General features: G+C 45.5%; 1 protein-coding gene across 2 annotated transcripts; it reads right to left on the minus strand.

Annotated features, from left to right (window-relative positions):
* Positions 1 to 1034: 1034 nt before the first annotated feature.
* On the minus strand, positions 1035 to 9972 carry KCNA1 (potassium voltage-gated channel subfamily A member 1). Of its 2 annotated transcripts, none has more exons than XM_072766188.1 (3): positions 9713 to 9972; positions 8920 to 9319; positions 1035 to 8554 (listed from the first exon to the last, which is right to left on the minus strand). In XM_072766188.1, exon 3 carries the CDS (start codon positions 8015 to 8017, stop codon positions 6530 to 6532), a length of 1488 nt encoding a protein of 495 aa, XP_072622289.1. In that variant the 5' UTR covers positions 8018 to 8554; positions 8920 to 9319; positions 9713 to 9972; the 3' UTR covers positions 1035 to 6529. The 2 variants fall into 2 exon arrangements, with proteins under 2 accessions (XP_072622289.1, XP_025851161.1); XM_025995376.2 differs by having other exon boundaries at positions 8920 to 9492; positions 9713 to 9908.
* Positions 9973 to 15796: the final 5824 nt, after the last annotated feature.

Raw genomic sequence — 15796 nt, forward strand, 5'->3', positions numbered from 1 at the left:
TCAGAGTTGTGAATATCATGGCTCCTTTGCCCACCATTGATGTGGTTCTAGCTCTTTCTCATCCTTCTTTGTCAAAGTTCACCCTACCCCTCTTCTGATCACAACAGAAAAATCACAGGAAGCCTACCTCACCTCATGATCTACTTTCAGTAGCAATTTCTATAGCAAAAGAAAGAGTCATCTGCAAATCTTACAATCTGGACCCATCACAATGCAATACAATTCTATGCCACCCCATGCATTTGTCATATAACACACCCCTGTCATAAAGCATGTAACCCTGTTTGGTCTGACATAAAAAGCTTGTATAAAATAAGATATTTAAAGTAAAGAAAAGAGAACCTCTGAATCTCAGGAAGAATCCAAAGGAAATGCACCAGTAAGTCATAAAAAAGAAGAAAGAGAAAGAAAGAAAGAAAGAAAGAAAGAAAGAAAGAAAGAAAGAAAGAAAGAAAGAAAGAAATGTTAACCACAGGTAGAACTATGTGGGAAAGTCTTTGTAAAGAACAACTAAGAATTGCTTTGTCTTTTCATATGAAAATCACTTCTAACACCATATTATAACTATCAAGTTAGTTGATGCCAGACCACAACACTGTCACACACACACACACACACACACACACACACACACTCGTACACACTATCCTTTCTAAGAGGCTTAGACTGTGAATGAAAAATACAGTTTCAAATCAAAAACAATTTAAGCGAATATAATCAATTACTTTACTCCCTGGGGCCTCATTTCTTCCCCCCCCCCCTTTTCAAAGCTTAATTCCCCACTGCTTTCATAAGCCAAATTCCAAAGGCCTCTCCTTGGGATCCTACCTGAGACCAAACTGTGAATTCATTATCAAAATTCAACCCCAGTGCATTTCCTTGCACAGAAGAAATAGTACATGAATTTCACAGAAAACCAGATTCTTCATAATTTTATCTTGTATTTGTTATGCTATTTAAAGATATCCCACAGGAAAAACCTCCCTAAAGACCAGTTAAACAAGAGACAAATAACCAGTCAAGATATTCCTTGATAAGATCCTTAAAAATTATCTTTAATTGATGCCAATATGAACAGATCATAAAGTGACAGAAGCAAGTAAAATTGCATAGATGAAAACTATGCGCTTCAGTTAGGTTCTCAATTCATAACATTCAATGTCCTCTACCTGACATATTAAACAGTTAGGGCAGGGGAAATGCACAGCAGGTGAAAATGAGACACATCCTTAACTCAAGGTGTAAGCAACTGGCAAACTCAAGAAATAAAGTAGTGCTTTTTCAGCTTCAATGGTTTGTTGTCCTGATGGTGCACTTTAAATTAATACTACTCAATTTTTAGTTTTTAACCTTGGTAATACCGTATCTTTAATGTTAGAGGTATGTCATATACAGTCCATGCTGTTGGCTTATGGCTGCTGCCTAAACAGCTCCCAGACAGTGCACTGAAGAGAAGAAAGGTGTTTCTGCAGGTTTTGGAGAGGAGACAACTTTTGACCTGAAATATTTTGCAAGGGGTCTTTTGTGTTTTGTTTTCTTTTCCTTCCTCACACCATTTCTTCTTCTTCTCTGATTATGGTACAAAACTCTTCTATACTCTGTGAAGTCTCATGTCATAAAAAGTAAACTCTTAGTTAACTCCTACATAAAAATCACTAGGACTAGGGCTAATCTCCTTAAAGCTAATAGTCCTGAGGTCTGCAGGGCCTTACCCCTTACATACACATTGGATTTCCCAAGAAAGCCCGTAGTCGTTTTGCCTGAGCAAAGAGACTGGCATTTGATCCCAAGACTTCTGAGACTTACAACTATACCCTGAATGAGTTAGCACAGTGACCCAAGGTAATGGAACAGTTTTGGTTAACAATTCAGCTCCTGTCCGCTTCTTACAAAAATGATAAATAGTGTACATTCTTCTGAAGTTTACCTGAGTCATGCTGAACATGTTCGCGTATACCCTGAAATTCCATGATATAAATACAAGTATTAATATGCCGCATGGTGAATAAGAGGCCACCTCCTGAGATTGCAATTCAACTTGGGTTGTGTCTGGTTTAAAAATTTTTATTTGTTTGTCTTCTTGAAATGAACATAAACATGGAAAGACTTCATCTTTTCTTGACAAAACGGGGAGGTAAAATGGCTGTTTGGCAGTTTATATTCTTTCTAACAATTCTATACTATGGATGGTTACCACCCACCAATTCTCACCTCTCCCAGGAATGAGTCGTCCCTGGAAGAAAATGGGGAACTGCCTTCTGCTGATGTGCTCTTCTTCCTTTTTGTTCAAGGCAATCTACCAAACAAGGAATCCAATTGTAAAATTGTTAAAAAGTATGCGTTTTGAGGTCTCCTATACTAAATGGGAGGGTCAAGAAACTATTTTTACTGACTCTTCAGATGTTAACTAATTTGAAAAATCTGTAACTCTACACAACATAAAGAAGACCTTTTGTGGACTAAACCAAATTTCTACTTAAAGAAATCTGCTCACTCACCATTTACATGTTGGTCTCTTTGTTTTTTTAATTCTCAAGTGAGATTTAAAGATTAATAATCTCAAGATTATGTCACCTGTGCTTTGGTTCTACCACAGTGGAATCTAAACCTGTTGTACAATTTCATTTTAGAGAAATGACTATCAGATATATTCCAAAAGAATATGCCATCGGTTCTTTTGATTTTGCTAGGCTAACTCACTAACACACTCCCCATGAACTGCTTTAACTGGTAATCAGTACTCAATTCTCAAGGGTGGAGCGAGGGAGGGCTGTGCACAGATGGGGAAGGGGAGATGCAAAAACAAAAAACCTTTCCTGGCTACAATCTGTCTTCTCTAAATCTGAGGACAGAGGGAATTAATGTCTTTGGTCTCTCAAATTCAGATCACTTGAGGTGAGTTAACCACTTCAGAGACGCTGGGATGGCTAACAGCCCTGGTGGGACCCAACCCTTCCACTTGCCACCCTATTGAACTAGGGCCCTGAAACACTGGAAGAGCTGAGCTATGGATATTAGCATGTCAGAAGTCAGAAGTCTCTCCTTCTGGAGAAAACAAGTATTCAGGACATGAGCCATTAAAGCTCAGAATCAAGGAAGGGGATCCAAAGGTAAAAAGCCCAGTAAAATAAATAAAAGGAAGTAAACCAAAAGATAGTCATTCCTTAATAGGCAGTTTTGTTTAAGTGCACCCTCAGGTCTACAAAAACATTTCAGCACATTACAGTGCAAAGGGTAAGAGCTTTGTCAAACTTCGCATGCCTATGCTACACAGATAGTCCCTGTACTCCATTCCTACTGACTTGGTTTCAATGAGCTACAGATGGAAAAGCAGCATTCATTTCCCCCCTACCACCCAAATTCATAACAACTCATCCCTGATCCCAGGCTGACAGGCTCATGTATGCAACACTTTTTCCTGTGACACATGCAGAAGAATCCCAGTCCAGCAAATCTACGAGAGGTATACCAGGTAGCCAAAGCCAGTCTTAACAGTCTTGGTCCCATTTTCTCATCCTCTGACCCATCCATCCCATAGTACTGAGTGGATTATTGCTGTTGACGGAGTGCAGCGTTTCAAGTTCTGTGTGTCCTAGACCTCAAAGTCTAAATAAAATATCAAGATATCCCCAGAAATTTAGGGGAGGTTGGCTTTTTTTCCCAACTGGAGACTTTAAAGCAGGTAGGTAGGAGAGGAATGGCAGGATGAGTCAAGGTTCAAAAGAGAAGGAAACATCACAGGGGAGGGTTTAATGCCCTGTGGTCAGATGCTGTTCAATCCTTGGCCCCATGTCTTCCATGATGTTACATCAGTATTACAGATTCACAAACCACACAGGAAAATAAAATATCCATGTTCTTTCTTTCAACTGAGTCAGCCAGCCTGGGTGTTACTCTAGCTTCTTGATTTATTGCCTCACTGCTAGTTCTAGGATAAGGTGGGGGAAGGGATGGAAGTAACAGGGAAGATTTCCAGAAGAAGCAGGACAGGAATGTAAGGTGGGCAGCAGCAGGTAGCCACATGCTAAGTGCAGAATGAAGATTCCCCACCTCGGTGTCCTTAAAAAGGCTGTGAGTGCCTCTCCATTGGTGGACAACTGCTGGGCCCCAGGGGCCTATGTTATGTGGCTCTGTTTCAGCTAGACCCAGGGTCCCCACCATTCTCTGGGTTGGGTGCCTAGGGCAGCAGAAGTTAGATGCTCAGCCTGTGAAGTGACTGCCAGGTAGGAAGATCATAGGAGCATCACAGAAAATATCTGAAGGGAATGGGTCAGGAGGGAAGACCCGGAAAAGGTTATTAGGAATTCAGCGTTCCCACATCCACACTGATGCCTGAAAAGATCAGACAATCAGAGATTTGCAGAGTCCTGTTGCTAACAGAGGAGAAATAAGGAACTTTGCAAGGAATGCTACACTGGACCTGAGGAAGCCTTGCATGTCCAGAGAGGCCCTCCACAGGAAACAAATTCCCAAAAACTTTATATTGCCTTCTGGTGGAGGAGAGGGAGAAAACAAGTTCCTGGTTCATGTCCACTTCGAAGATGGGTCTCAGGTCCCAGATCAGGCTGCCAAAGGGACCAAGTCCAGTGGATGGCCAGAGAGACAGCACCCTCCTGGATCTCTCCTTTCCCGCGTTTAGGATGGTGTGGTCTTCTCACAGTGGTGAAGTGAGACAGGGAGGGTGGAAAAAGCAAAAGCAAAATATCTGTGCCTCAACTCTTCCTCCCTTTTGTTACGTAACTTCTCAGCTGTATTAATGGAGGCACTTTCTACAGTTCACTGTGGGTACAGGATAAAGGCACTAAGCAACTATTAAATCAATTGGTTGAGTTTCTTCAGGGAGCCTCAAGGGGAGGGCTGAAGTCTCTACAGACTTCAAATCATGACTGCAAAAGAAATCAGCTCTGCTTTGGATGCATACAAGAGATAAACATGTTCATTTACATCCTAAGAATGCACCAAAAAACATGCAGTATTGCACCTTTTTTGTTTGTTTTGCTTGTGTTTATTTTTAGTTAGAAAGAATATTTGTTCTTAGGTGTTGCTATATATACCTTGATGACTTACTTAGGTTTCCACATAGCTTCCCTTTAAGGGATGGGCATATTGGTCCTCTCTCTGCCTACACCTGCACAGAAACCTGACATTTCCCTGAGCAAAGGCAGGAAAATCAACTGAGTGTCCCCCCACCCCCCACCCCCCACTATTTCTTTGGGCCCTTCATCCCACAAACTTGTAATTTTTATGATTTTAAATTTTCTCTTTTACTGAAATCATGCATTAATTAATTCAAGGTACACTTTAATCAAATAGGCCATAATGCTGAATAAGAGAACATGCTTTGAGCTCCAAAAAGTTATTGTTCCCATCTGACTAACATATGCACTTAAATACAGTACTTTATTTACTAATAAAATAGTTAATAAATGAAGGAGTGCACTTTTGGTGAATGCAAATGAAAAAGGATCTATTTCTAGAAGAGTTGATTCCAACGTAAGCTTATCCTCTATTGTCTGAGTTAACGTTCTTGGCATGCGATTATAAAATAAATATGATCAGATTCAAACATGCTTACATTTAGCTCCACTTGTGCTCTCTTGCAATAAGGAAGCAAAGGTTTTACATCCAGTTCTGGAGGCCAGGGGTCAGGGTTCAGGACTGGTGAGAAAAGACCTGTGTTTGGCTCACCTGCAGTTGAAAACTTAGCAGCACTGCAGATGAATCAATTAATATAATTCAGTTATCTTTTAATAGAGAAATCTCTATTTCTTAGAGAATAGTTTGAATAGTTTGGATTAGAAGGGGAATGGGGCAGAGGGAAAATCCCTACAGACCAGGACCAATATCAGATTTATAAGGTGCTTTATGAACCAGTCTTAAATAATTTTGCATGTGTGTGGTGTGTGTGTGTGTGTGTGTGTGTGTGTGTGTGTTCACCTTGTAATATACAGTTCAGTTGATCAAAATAAAAACAACATTTGTTCATTGCCCATTTTGGCTGATATGTCATGTTACGTATAATACATGAGATGCACTATTTTAAAAGTGCTGTGCATTTTGCAAAAGTTTTATAATGGAGTCCCATGCAAATTTAAATTTTATATTTCTAAGTGATCATCTGGTTTTTAGTTCAAAGAAAAAAGTTAAAGAAGCCAAAGGATTAAAAATCTCTCAGTATAAGGAAGCATATGAATCTAATTTTACCTAGACTAGCTCATGGACTGAATTGTTTTAAACCAGTTTTAGAAAATACACTTTCTTTTCTCATTTTTTAATAAAATGAAAATAGTTTCTTTTTTTCCTGAATCTTGAAAGCTTCTGGTTCCCCATCTCCAAAATCCGCAATGCAACAATGCATTGACAGTTAAATAGAACATACAGAGACTATTTAGTAAAGTATCTACAAACAGCGACGTGGGTCACTAGGGTTTTTGTTCTTTTGTTTTTGTTTTGTTTTGTTTTGTTTTTGTTTTAAGTCTTTCAAGCTGCTAAGTGGGCCTTTTTTTTTGTTGTTAGTTTGCTTGGCTTTTTAAACATCGGTCAGTAGCTTGCTCTTATTAACGCAGTTTTGGTTAGCTGTGGTGCAATTGCCAGTTCTGATATTGGCCTGTCTGTAATGGGCTATGCTATTATTCATATCCTCTTCGATCTCCATGTACTCAGATTTGCTGATAGTAGAGGAACTGCGCCGACTGAGGTCACTGTCAGAGGCTAAGTTAGGGGAGCTAACGTGGAGCAACTGAGCCTGCTCTTCCCCCTCAGTTTCTCGGTGGTAGAAATAGTTGAAATTGGACACAATGACAGGTACGGGCAGGGCAATTGTCAGCACACCAGCGATGGCACACAAGGAGCCCACGATCTTGCCTCCAATTGTCACAGGGTACATGTCACCGTATCCTACAGTGGTCATGGACACCACCGCCCACCAGAAAGCATCGGGGATACTGGAGAAGTGCGACTCAGCTTCTTCCGCCTCGGCAAAGTACACTGCGCTAGAAAACAGTATGACCCCAATGAAGAGGAAAAAGATAAGCAGCCCTAGCTCTCTCATACTAGCCTTAAGGGTCTGGCCCAGGATCTGGAGGCCCTTAGAGTGGCGGGAGAGTTTGAAGATTCTAAAAACCCTTACCAACCGGATGACCCTGAGGATGGCCAGCGAAGTGGCCTGCTCACCCTTCTGGTTCCCCTCCTGCTCGGCTATCTCGGTGCCTAGGGTGATGAAATAGGGGATGATGGCCACAATGTCGATGAAGTTCATGATGTTTTTGAAGAAGTCTGTCTTGCTGGGGCAGGCGAAGAAGCGCACCACCAGCTCAAAGGAGAACCAGATGATGCACAGGGTCTCCACGATGAAGAAGGGGTCCGTGAAGATGTTGGAATTGTAGATAACCGTGGTGTTGTCGATGCGGTGCACGGTGCCTGTGAAGTCCTTGTCATCCTTCAGCTCAGGCAGAGTCTCCAGGCAAAAGATGACGATGGAGATGAGGATGACCATGACGGAGACGATGGCGATGACCCGGGCTGGCCCGGAGCTCTCAGGGTACTCGAAGAGCAGCCACACCTGGCGCTGGTACTCCTTCTCGGGCAGGGGGCGCTCCTCCTCCTTGATGAAGCCCTCGTCCTCCCGGAACTTCTCCATGGCCTCCTCGCCCAGCTCGTAAAATTTGATCTCCTCGGAGAACATGTCCAGGGGCACGTTGACCGGCCTGCGCAGGCGGCCCCCGGACTGGTAGTAGTAGAGGATGGCGTCGAAGCTGGGCCGGTTGCGGTCGAAGAAGTACTCGTTCCTCAGGGGGTCGAAGTAGCGCATGCGCTTCTTAGGGTTGCCCAGCAGCGTGTTGGGGAACTGCGCCAGGGTCTTGAGCTGCGTTTCGAAGCGCAGCCCCGAGATGTTGATCACCACGCGCTCGCAGCACTCGTGGTCGTCGTGCTCGGCCGGCCGGGCGTAGCTGCCGTCCTGGGGGTGGCCCGGGGCGGCCGAAGCCTCATCCACGTTCTCTCCAGACATCACCGTCATGGTGGAAGCAGGGCGCGGGGTGAGAGATCAGGAGAGGGCCGGGGGTGGGAAGCAGCAGCAGAGGAGGGGTGGGGGTGGGGGTGGGGGGGACCCAAGCGCCCCCCCCACCGGAGTGCGCAGCTCCCCCCCGCTCAGGGGGAGGGGCTTCAGAGCCAGCAGGTGGAGCGATCTGTGACTTCGCCTCTCCTTACCTTCCCCTCCACCCTGCCTTTTACTCAGTTTGGAATCCCCCTCGCCTGAGGCCCCGGGTGCAGCTTTTTTGCCAAGGGATGGGGGTGTGTGTGTGGGGGGGACGGTTGGTTGGTATTTCTTCCTGCCCGGAGGTGCCTTAACGCAGTGCCGTTCTAGCGGACCGGGCCATCGCCTCGGGGGTCACCCTGGCCTCCCCGCCCCTCCGTGAGCCCTCCTAGGACCGGGTGCAGAGCCAGCGCAGCAGATCCCCTCGCCTGTCACCCCTCTGCTCCTCCTCGGCTCTCCCCCCTCCTACCCCTCTTCGCCTGCCGCCTTCTAAGCTCCCACCAGGGCGATCGATGGACGCTGCAGAGAAATAGAAAGTGATACGGGGGTAGAGAATCAGAAGCATTCAGATGGGACGGACCTACAGACACCGAAGAGCACAGACCTCTAGCTTTTTTAGAAAGCACTGGACTTTTGCGAGGGGTAGCACATACACGCAGACAGACACACAGAGACACCCGGAAATCCAAGTTTGGGCTCTTCCATCCCACTTTCCCCAGTGCCCAGCAGCCGATCTGTTTACAACTTCGTTAAACTAAAGATCGGGAAAGCGCCGAGAGACGCCGGGGGAGTTCCAGGTCCCAGGCAGTATCCCCACAGCCCCGGCCTCCCCACCCCGCACCCCTACCCCCACCACTGCAGCCCCGGACTGGGGAGCCCCCTACCTGGCCGGCCGGCTTGGCGCAGGGGCGGCGCTGAGTCGGCGGAGCGCCCGAGTCCGAATGCGGCAGGTCGCCTGTGCGGTACCGGGGCGGGAGCGGCAGCCCCAGCCGCGGCAGCATCCGAGAGGCGCCGGGGCGAAGTCGCAGCCCTCGCCTCCTCGTCCTACGCCCGATCAGTGGGACAATCGGCCGAGCGAGGCGCTACGGAGGAAATGTCCGCTCCCTACCCCCATTCTCACCGGTTGGCAGCAACCTGGAGACGCCGTCCTCTCGCTGGTGCAGGGAGTTCCGGAGGATGCGGGGCGGAAAAGCAAAATGCCACCCTCTCCGGAGGCTCGGAAGCAAATGACGAGAAACAGCACTCTCGCCCCCTCCTAACACCGTGGGAGCCCTTGATTCGATCCTGAAGGAGGCGGGCGAGCGAGAGCCTGGATCGACATGGCTCTCGGACCCCCTCCGCTTCCCGCACCCCAGTGTGGACCTCGCCGAGGCTGCGTGGCGCGCCGGGAGCCGTTAGGAGCTCCGAGTGGGGCAGGGTGCGTGCGGCAGCGGGTCCGCTCGGTCCATTTCTGGGCGCTGCAAGATCAGCAGAAACCTGAGAAAGCGCCTGGAATGCGGAGCAGCGATTGGCCCACTCGGGCGTGGGTTGGGGAGGGCGGGGGAGGGCAGGAGCGAGGAGGTAGATGGAAAATATGAGGGGGTGGCTCGGCACAGGGGGGTTGTCATTCAGTTCCCACCCTTGCCAACACAGCTTTTTCCTTCTCCTGCCAGAAAAGTCGACCACCGATCTACTTGCCTTATGGTGCACAGACCCGCACACGCACGCTCCCTGGCCGAGACCTTCCCCGGGAATTGCACACTGGAAATGGTCAGGTCCGACGCAATGCAGGCGGCGGTGTTCCTGGCAAAACTCCTCGGATGGGTTTGCGTTTGTGCAGTCCCACGGTAATAGGCTTCTGCCGCCGCGCTCTGCGTGCCATCCTGCCCCTCCCGCAGGGGTCTCTCTGCAGGGGTGACCTAGCTTGTCTCCGCCTTTCTGGGAGAGATGTGTACTTTGGGGAGAGCTCTGCAGTTTAGGATCACCCGCGTTTGTTCTATGTACTGTTACGGCAAGACGGTGGTGCTAGGACTCTGTCCCTCCTTGACCTAGGATGGGAGTTGGAAGTTTTCTTACGGTCAGATTATTTTGAAATACGGAGAATGCGATTTGTGGGCAACCAAAGGCTTCGTGGGTTTGTGGGGTTGTCTGCCAACTTGGTGCTAATTGGGACGAATCTGAGAAGCGAGTCGCCTGCCCACCTCCCACCTACGTCCCTCCTCCCGCGGGCCCTTTTTCTCGGCCTAGGGCCTCCACAGAGCCACTTGCGAGGCTTGCAACTTCTTCAGGAAAGGGTCGGTACAGAGGCGCAGGGCAGCAGGAGCCGGGGGCGTGCGCCGTGCACTCGGAGTGCGGCTGCAGCTGCTCCCCCAGAGGCGCTGCGCGTTGGCGCCCGCAGCGCGCCAGAAGGCAGCCAGCAGCTCTGGTACTTCTGCTACGGAGTCTCCAAGGAGGATGCAAGAATCCGGAGTCGCCTCTGATTGGTTCCCCTGCTGCATCGGGACCACCCTTCCCACCACCGCGGATCGCGTTGCTTCCCGCCTACACCAGCCACCACTTTAATCAAAGCCAAGGATTGTATCCTCCCCACTCTATTGTGGCTAGTGGAAAGCAGGGGCCTGTGCGGGGTTGCGCAGGCACTGCAAGGATCCTGGGTACGGAACTAGTTAAATCCCTCCTCCAGATTCAGACTCTAGCATTCCTTTCAGAAAAAGAAAAGTACTTGTTCGCTCCACTCCTCCAGATCCATATCCTCAGCTTTTCTTTTACGAACAGTGAGTTCTCCTAAATTCTTCCGTCCCATGTTAAACGCTGCCCTTTCCCCACCTTCCACACACAATATTCCTGCATCCTACTAACTCCAGGGTTCCCTGCCTTTCTGCACTACTGTTTTATTACAGGGAGGGAGGGATGGAAGGAGGGAGGGAAGGAGGGAGGGAGGAAGGAAGGAAGGAAGGAAGGAAGGAAGGAAGGAAGGAAGGAAGGAAGGAAGGAGCTATCCACTGAAATGCTGTCAAGATCCCTGTTTCTGCTGTTCCTGCTGCGGCTGTTACAGCCCCATGGGACATGGTGCTGCTAGATGGGATGAACATTTTCTGACCACGTCCCAGCCGTATTTGGTTTCCCTACCCGGCTTCTGTACGTCCCTCTGCTGGTAGCCCCCTTCCTCTTTTTAAACAGTCTCTAAGACTGTTATCTCCCTAGCATCATGTGGATTCCGCTTGTCCCAATTCAACATTTAGAAATTGTCTAACTAGAAGAGGCTTGCAGACTGCATGGGATCCCAGGTTCCTAAACTCAGGGTTTTATTAAGAGGTTTTTTATCCAGAGGTTTACACCTTTCCTAGCAGATGTGTTTACAGCAGGACTGGACCTCCAAGGAATGAGAAGAACATTATTGAGCTAGAGACTCATCATTCATTTCTTTTTTTAGGGGAGGGGCAGAGGAAGAGGGAGAGAATCTTAAACAGACTCCAGAGCCCAAAGGGGGCTCAATTTCACAATCCTGAGATCCTGACCTGAGCCAAAATCAAGAGTCAGCCGCTTAACTGACTGAGCTATCCAGGCACCCTGAAACTCATCATTCTTGATGCAAACCCACCATTGGTAGGGATCTAAAGAAATGTATTCACTCAAATATTTGCCTCAGTTCTGGCTTTGTGTCACTCCTGTTGCAGCACTATAGATATAGTAGTAACTATGACATGTGAGGTCCCAGAACTCATGGAGCTAACGTTATGGTGGGAGAGACAGACAATAAAAAAATAAACCACACATTACAACGTTAGGCAAGAAAAATAAAGAAAGGGGGCTATGGAGTGACAGATATAGATCTGTATGGATAGGAAGGGCCTTTGCAGAAGTAACATTTGAACAAAGAAATTCAAGAAGAGGGAGAACAAGGAGTAGGAAAAACAGAAACAGAGATGTAAGAGCAAATGCAAAGATCCCAAGGCAAGGGCAAGCTTAGCATATTTGGGAAACAAATGAGTACCAGTATGGCTAGAAAAAAGTAGCCAAAGAAGGGTGTCATAGATGGTAGGTCAGAAAAGTAGTCAGAGACCAAATCATGTAGAGCCTTTTAGGACACTGTAAGAATATTTCATTTAGTAATATAATATGATTTGTCATTTTTAAAGGTTATTCTGGCTACTGGAAACAAGGTGTGAGATCGGAGGTTATTAGGTAGCACAGGCAACAATGACTGAAACAAGCAAGGTACTGGTAGGCTTGTGAGGAGTGGTTGGAATAGAATTAAAGTTTGAAAATAGGGATAGCAGGATTTGGGATGTGGGGAAAAGAAACATTTCAAGAACATCTCCTAGGTTTTTAGCCTTAGTAATCAGGTGGATGGTGATGTCATTGACTGGAGGAGTGGATTGGACAGCTTCTGTCTCACCAGAATGTGAACTACAACAGTCTTGGGCCTTGTGTGCCTTGGTTATTACTGTATTGGACAGCTGAAGCCTCTCCTCAGATTCTCTCCACATTGCAATTCTTCTTGCCCTGTAGCCACTTGCCCTGCCTCAACTGCTGCTGGAACAGCCAGCTGTGCATGGGCAGCAAAACTCTGCCTCCTGAAGTTGACTACACTGCAAGGATTTGGATTTCTCAGGACTGGAAAAAGGTTCAGGTGAATAACACAGCCATTTGGAAGCATTAACTCAATGGACCAGTGGGAACTTGCCCAGTAGGAGATATGAGATATGATGAAGCCTGTAGATAAATGCCTTCTCTTTTAATATTTTCAGAGACAAACAATAACATAGTCTAGTGACAGGGCTGCATCTCTTTGTGGCTCATGAAGCAGTTGCGAGCTTGGTAACTTACCACCTTGTATTTATAACCTATCTTCCCCATCTCACTTCCCATTTTCCTTACTCTCATTGCATGGGGATCATACCTTCCATTGAAACATAAGTCTTGTCTTGGGTTCTGTTTTCTAGGAAACCTGAACTGAGGCAGAAACGAATCCAAACTTCAGTTTGAGACAAGTTAAGTTTGAGCTATCTGTTAAATATCCAAATGAAGATGTTGAGTAGGAAGTTAAGCATGTGAGTATAGAGTTCAGAGAGAAGGTCTGGGTAGACCAGGGATCAACATGTTGATATTTGGGCTGGATACTTTTTGGTTGTAGAGGACATTTTTGTTTTATTGTCCTTTGAATTTTAAGATGTTTGGCAGCATCCCTGGCCTCTACTCACTAACTACTAGTATCACTTGGTCCCAGTTATGACAACCAAAAATGTCTCTAGACATTGCCAAATGTCCCCCGAGGGGCAAAATCACCCCTACTAGGAACTATTGGGGTGAATGATAGTTAAAGCTAGAGCACTAGACTAGAGCACTTGGACATGAAGGTAGAAAGAAAAGAGGAAACGTTCAGGGATTGCACTTCAGGATATCCTAATCTTAAGACCTAAAAACATAAGGGAAGCTAATAAAGAATGACTGGTAAAGTAAGCAAACCAGGATAGTGTAGGTAGGATCTGTCAAAGCAAATGACTTGATGGGATGAGCACTGGGTGTTATACTATAAGTTGGCAAACCAAACTTCAATAAAAAAAAATAAAAATAAATCAGTTTTCCATATTTAAAAAGAAGCAAATGGGTAGTATTTTCAGGGGCTACAGATCAATTTTGTTAAATACTGCTGATCGAGTGAATAGAATGAGGAACTTACCATTGACTATTGGATTTAGAAATTTTGAATTGGTAAGAGTTTGAGAGAGAAGAACTAATGATAGTGGGTAAAATCAACTCTTGAAATTTGGGGATCGATGGGGAAAAAGAAAAATGGAGTAGAAGCTGAAGGAAGATAAAGTGTGGCAAGACTTTTTTAAAGATTGAGAGCTATTGCAATATATTTGTATGCTGATGGGAATGATTCAGTAGAAAAGGAAAATTTATTGATGCAGTAGAAAGAGAAAAATTGAAGCGATGTTCTTGAGAAGGCAAAAGGAGAAAGGGATCGAAGATCCGAAAGAAGGGATTGGCTTTGGAGAAGGACAGTTAGTCTATAGAAATGAGAGAGAGAAAGCAGAGTTCAGACACAAGGAATTTAGTAGATGTGGTTGTGAGAATTGGTGGACTTTCACTTATGGAATCAGAAGCAATTTTCTCAGTGAAAGGGAAACAAGATCAACTAAAAGTGAGGATGGAAAGGAGGTCTTGAAATATGAGGGAGGAACAGGGAATGTGAAATAACCACCCAAGAGAATAGGAAAGTGAAAGGATTAGGAAATGTAAAAGGATTGCCTGGCAATATCATGGGCTCCGTTGTGGTGAGGCACTATGCATTTCAGTGATCAGTCCCTGAGTATTTGGCATAAACTTGGAAGTTAGTCATAATAGAATTGGTTTTAATGATCTTTTATAGGAAAATGTGAAATTAGTTCTAAATATAGCCTCCTTCTTAGGATTGGTCTCTTAAGTGCTAGGTAGTGGTAAGGTAAGACATGATATGAGAAGTGGCCTTACCAGGCAAAGATATGCCATGTGAACTCACCTTAGATTCTGCTGAGGCCAGTGTCACAAGCAGAGGAATGGTGGTCTTCACGGTATGAAATATAATGGTAAACAGTAATATAGAACAACTAGCAGACAGGAAGCAAAGTTCAGAAGTTCACCAAGGGTTTAAGGTGACAATAAATGGTATGGGTCCTCTTTTTTGTCAAAATCTCAAAAGGAGATTACACTGGAACAGTTGAAAGCCTCAGTTTTTAAATCAGAGATCAGTTTTAATTCAATCACTCAGATCTTAGACAAGTCACTCCAATCATTTTACTTTTTTTATTTTACATTTTTATCTCCTTATTTGTAAAATGTAGTGTCTATATCATAGGCTGCTGTGAGGGAAAATACAAATCGAGTACTGATCAATAGTGTCTGGCATTGAGTTAAAGTACAATGAAATGCCAACTTCAAGAAAAAGTGGCCAGAAAGGTCAAGAATCATTGTGTTAGACATATCTTTAATAAATATTCACTGAGAGCAGAGCAGCCCCTAGAAAATTCAAGAATAAGAGAAAAGAACAAATTTAACACCTATCATTCAGAATCCTTACAGCCAACTTTAGTGTTAAACCAAAGCAGAATAGCTAGCGCTAGACATTTCCTACCACAATAAGCAACTAGAAAACTATGTAAAAAAGAAAACTATGTAAAATACAGGATGCAGCACTGAGAAATTGAGTCCACTTGAGCCTGATGAACTCCCTGAGTTGAGGAGACAGAGACTGCAGTCTAGTGAGGCTGAGCTGAAAGCTATAAGGCAAATTACTGAAAAGGAAGTAGTTACACAGAGAAAAAGCACCAGAAATCTGCAGGGAAGATCAAGTTTAATGAGGTGGGTGGCAAAATATGAAGCCAGAGAAGTTGACAGGAGCCAGGTCATGAAGCTCCTTGGTAGTCACTGTAGTTGAGCCCACTGGTTTCCTTTTGAGCCTCTAGTCCTCTGGTTTCCTTTTGAGCCTCCAGTCCTCTTCATTCTCCTCAGTGGAATTATCTTACACATAGTCATGTGCCTGAAGAGAAGCCAACTGTTCCAGGCTCTCTCATGAGAAATTGGCCCATGATCTAATCCTAGCCAAAGAGATATGAGGGGGAAGTCCATTGGAGGGCTTCAGGGAAAGACTTCCTCAGAGATAAGAAACAGCTGTAGAAAGACTTTCTTTTCATCTTCTTGATGTCATTTCTGGACAAATCATTACTATATCCATCTTGTTACTAGCCCAAAGGATTAAGCCAACACTGAAGATTTCATTGCAGAAGGAGAAAAAGA

Source organism: Vulpes vulpes, chromosome 8 (assembly GCF_048418805.1).
Source record: "Vulpes vulpes isolate BD-2025 chromosome 8, VulVul3, whole genome shotgun sequence".
Lineage (NCBI taxonomy): Eukaryota > Metazoa > Chordata > Mammalia > Carnivora > Canidae > Vulpes > Vulpes vulpes.

Bases quoted from the DNA above. Each gene is read 5' to 3' on its own strand.
- KCNA1 (XM_072766188.1), bottom strand. From the start codon at position 8,017: ATGACGGTGATGTCTGGAGAGAACGTGGATGAGGCTTCGGCCGCCCCG.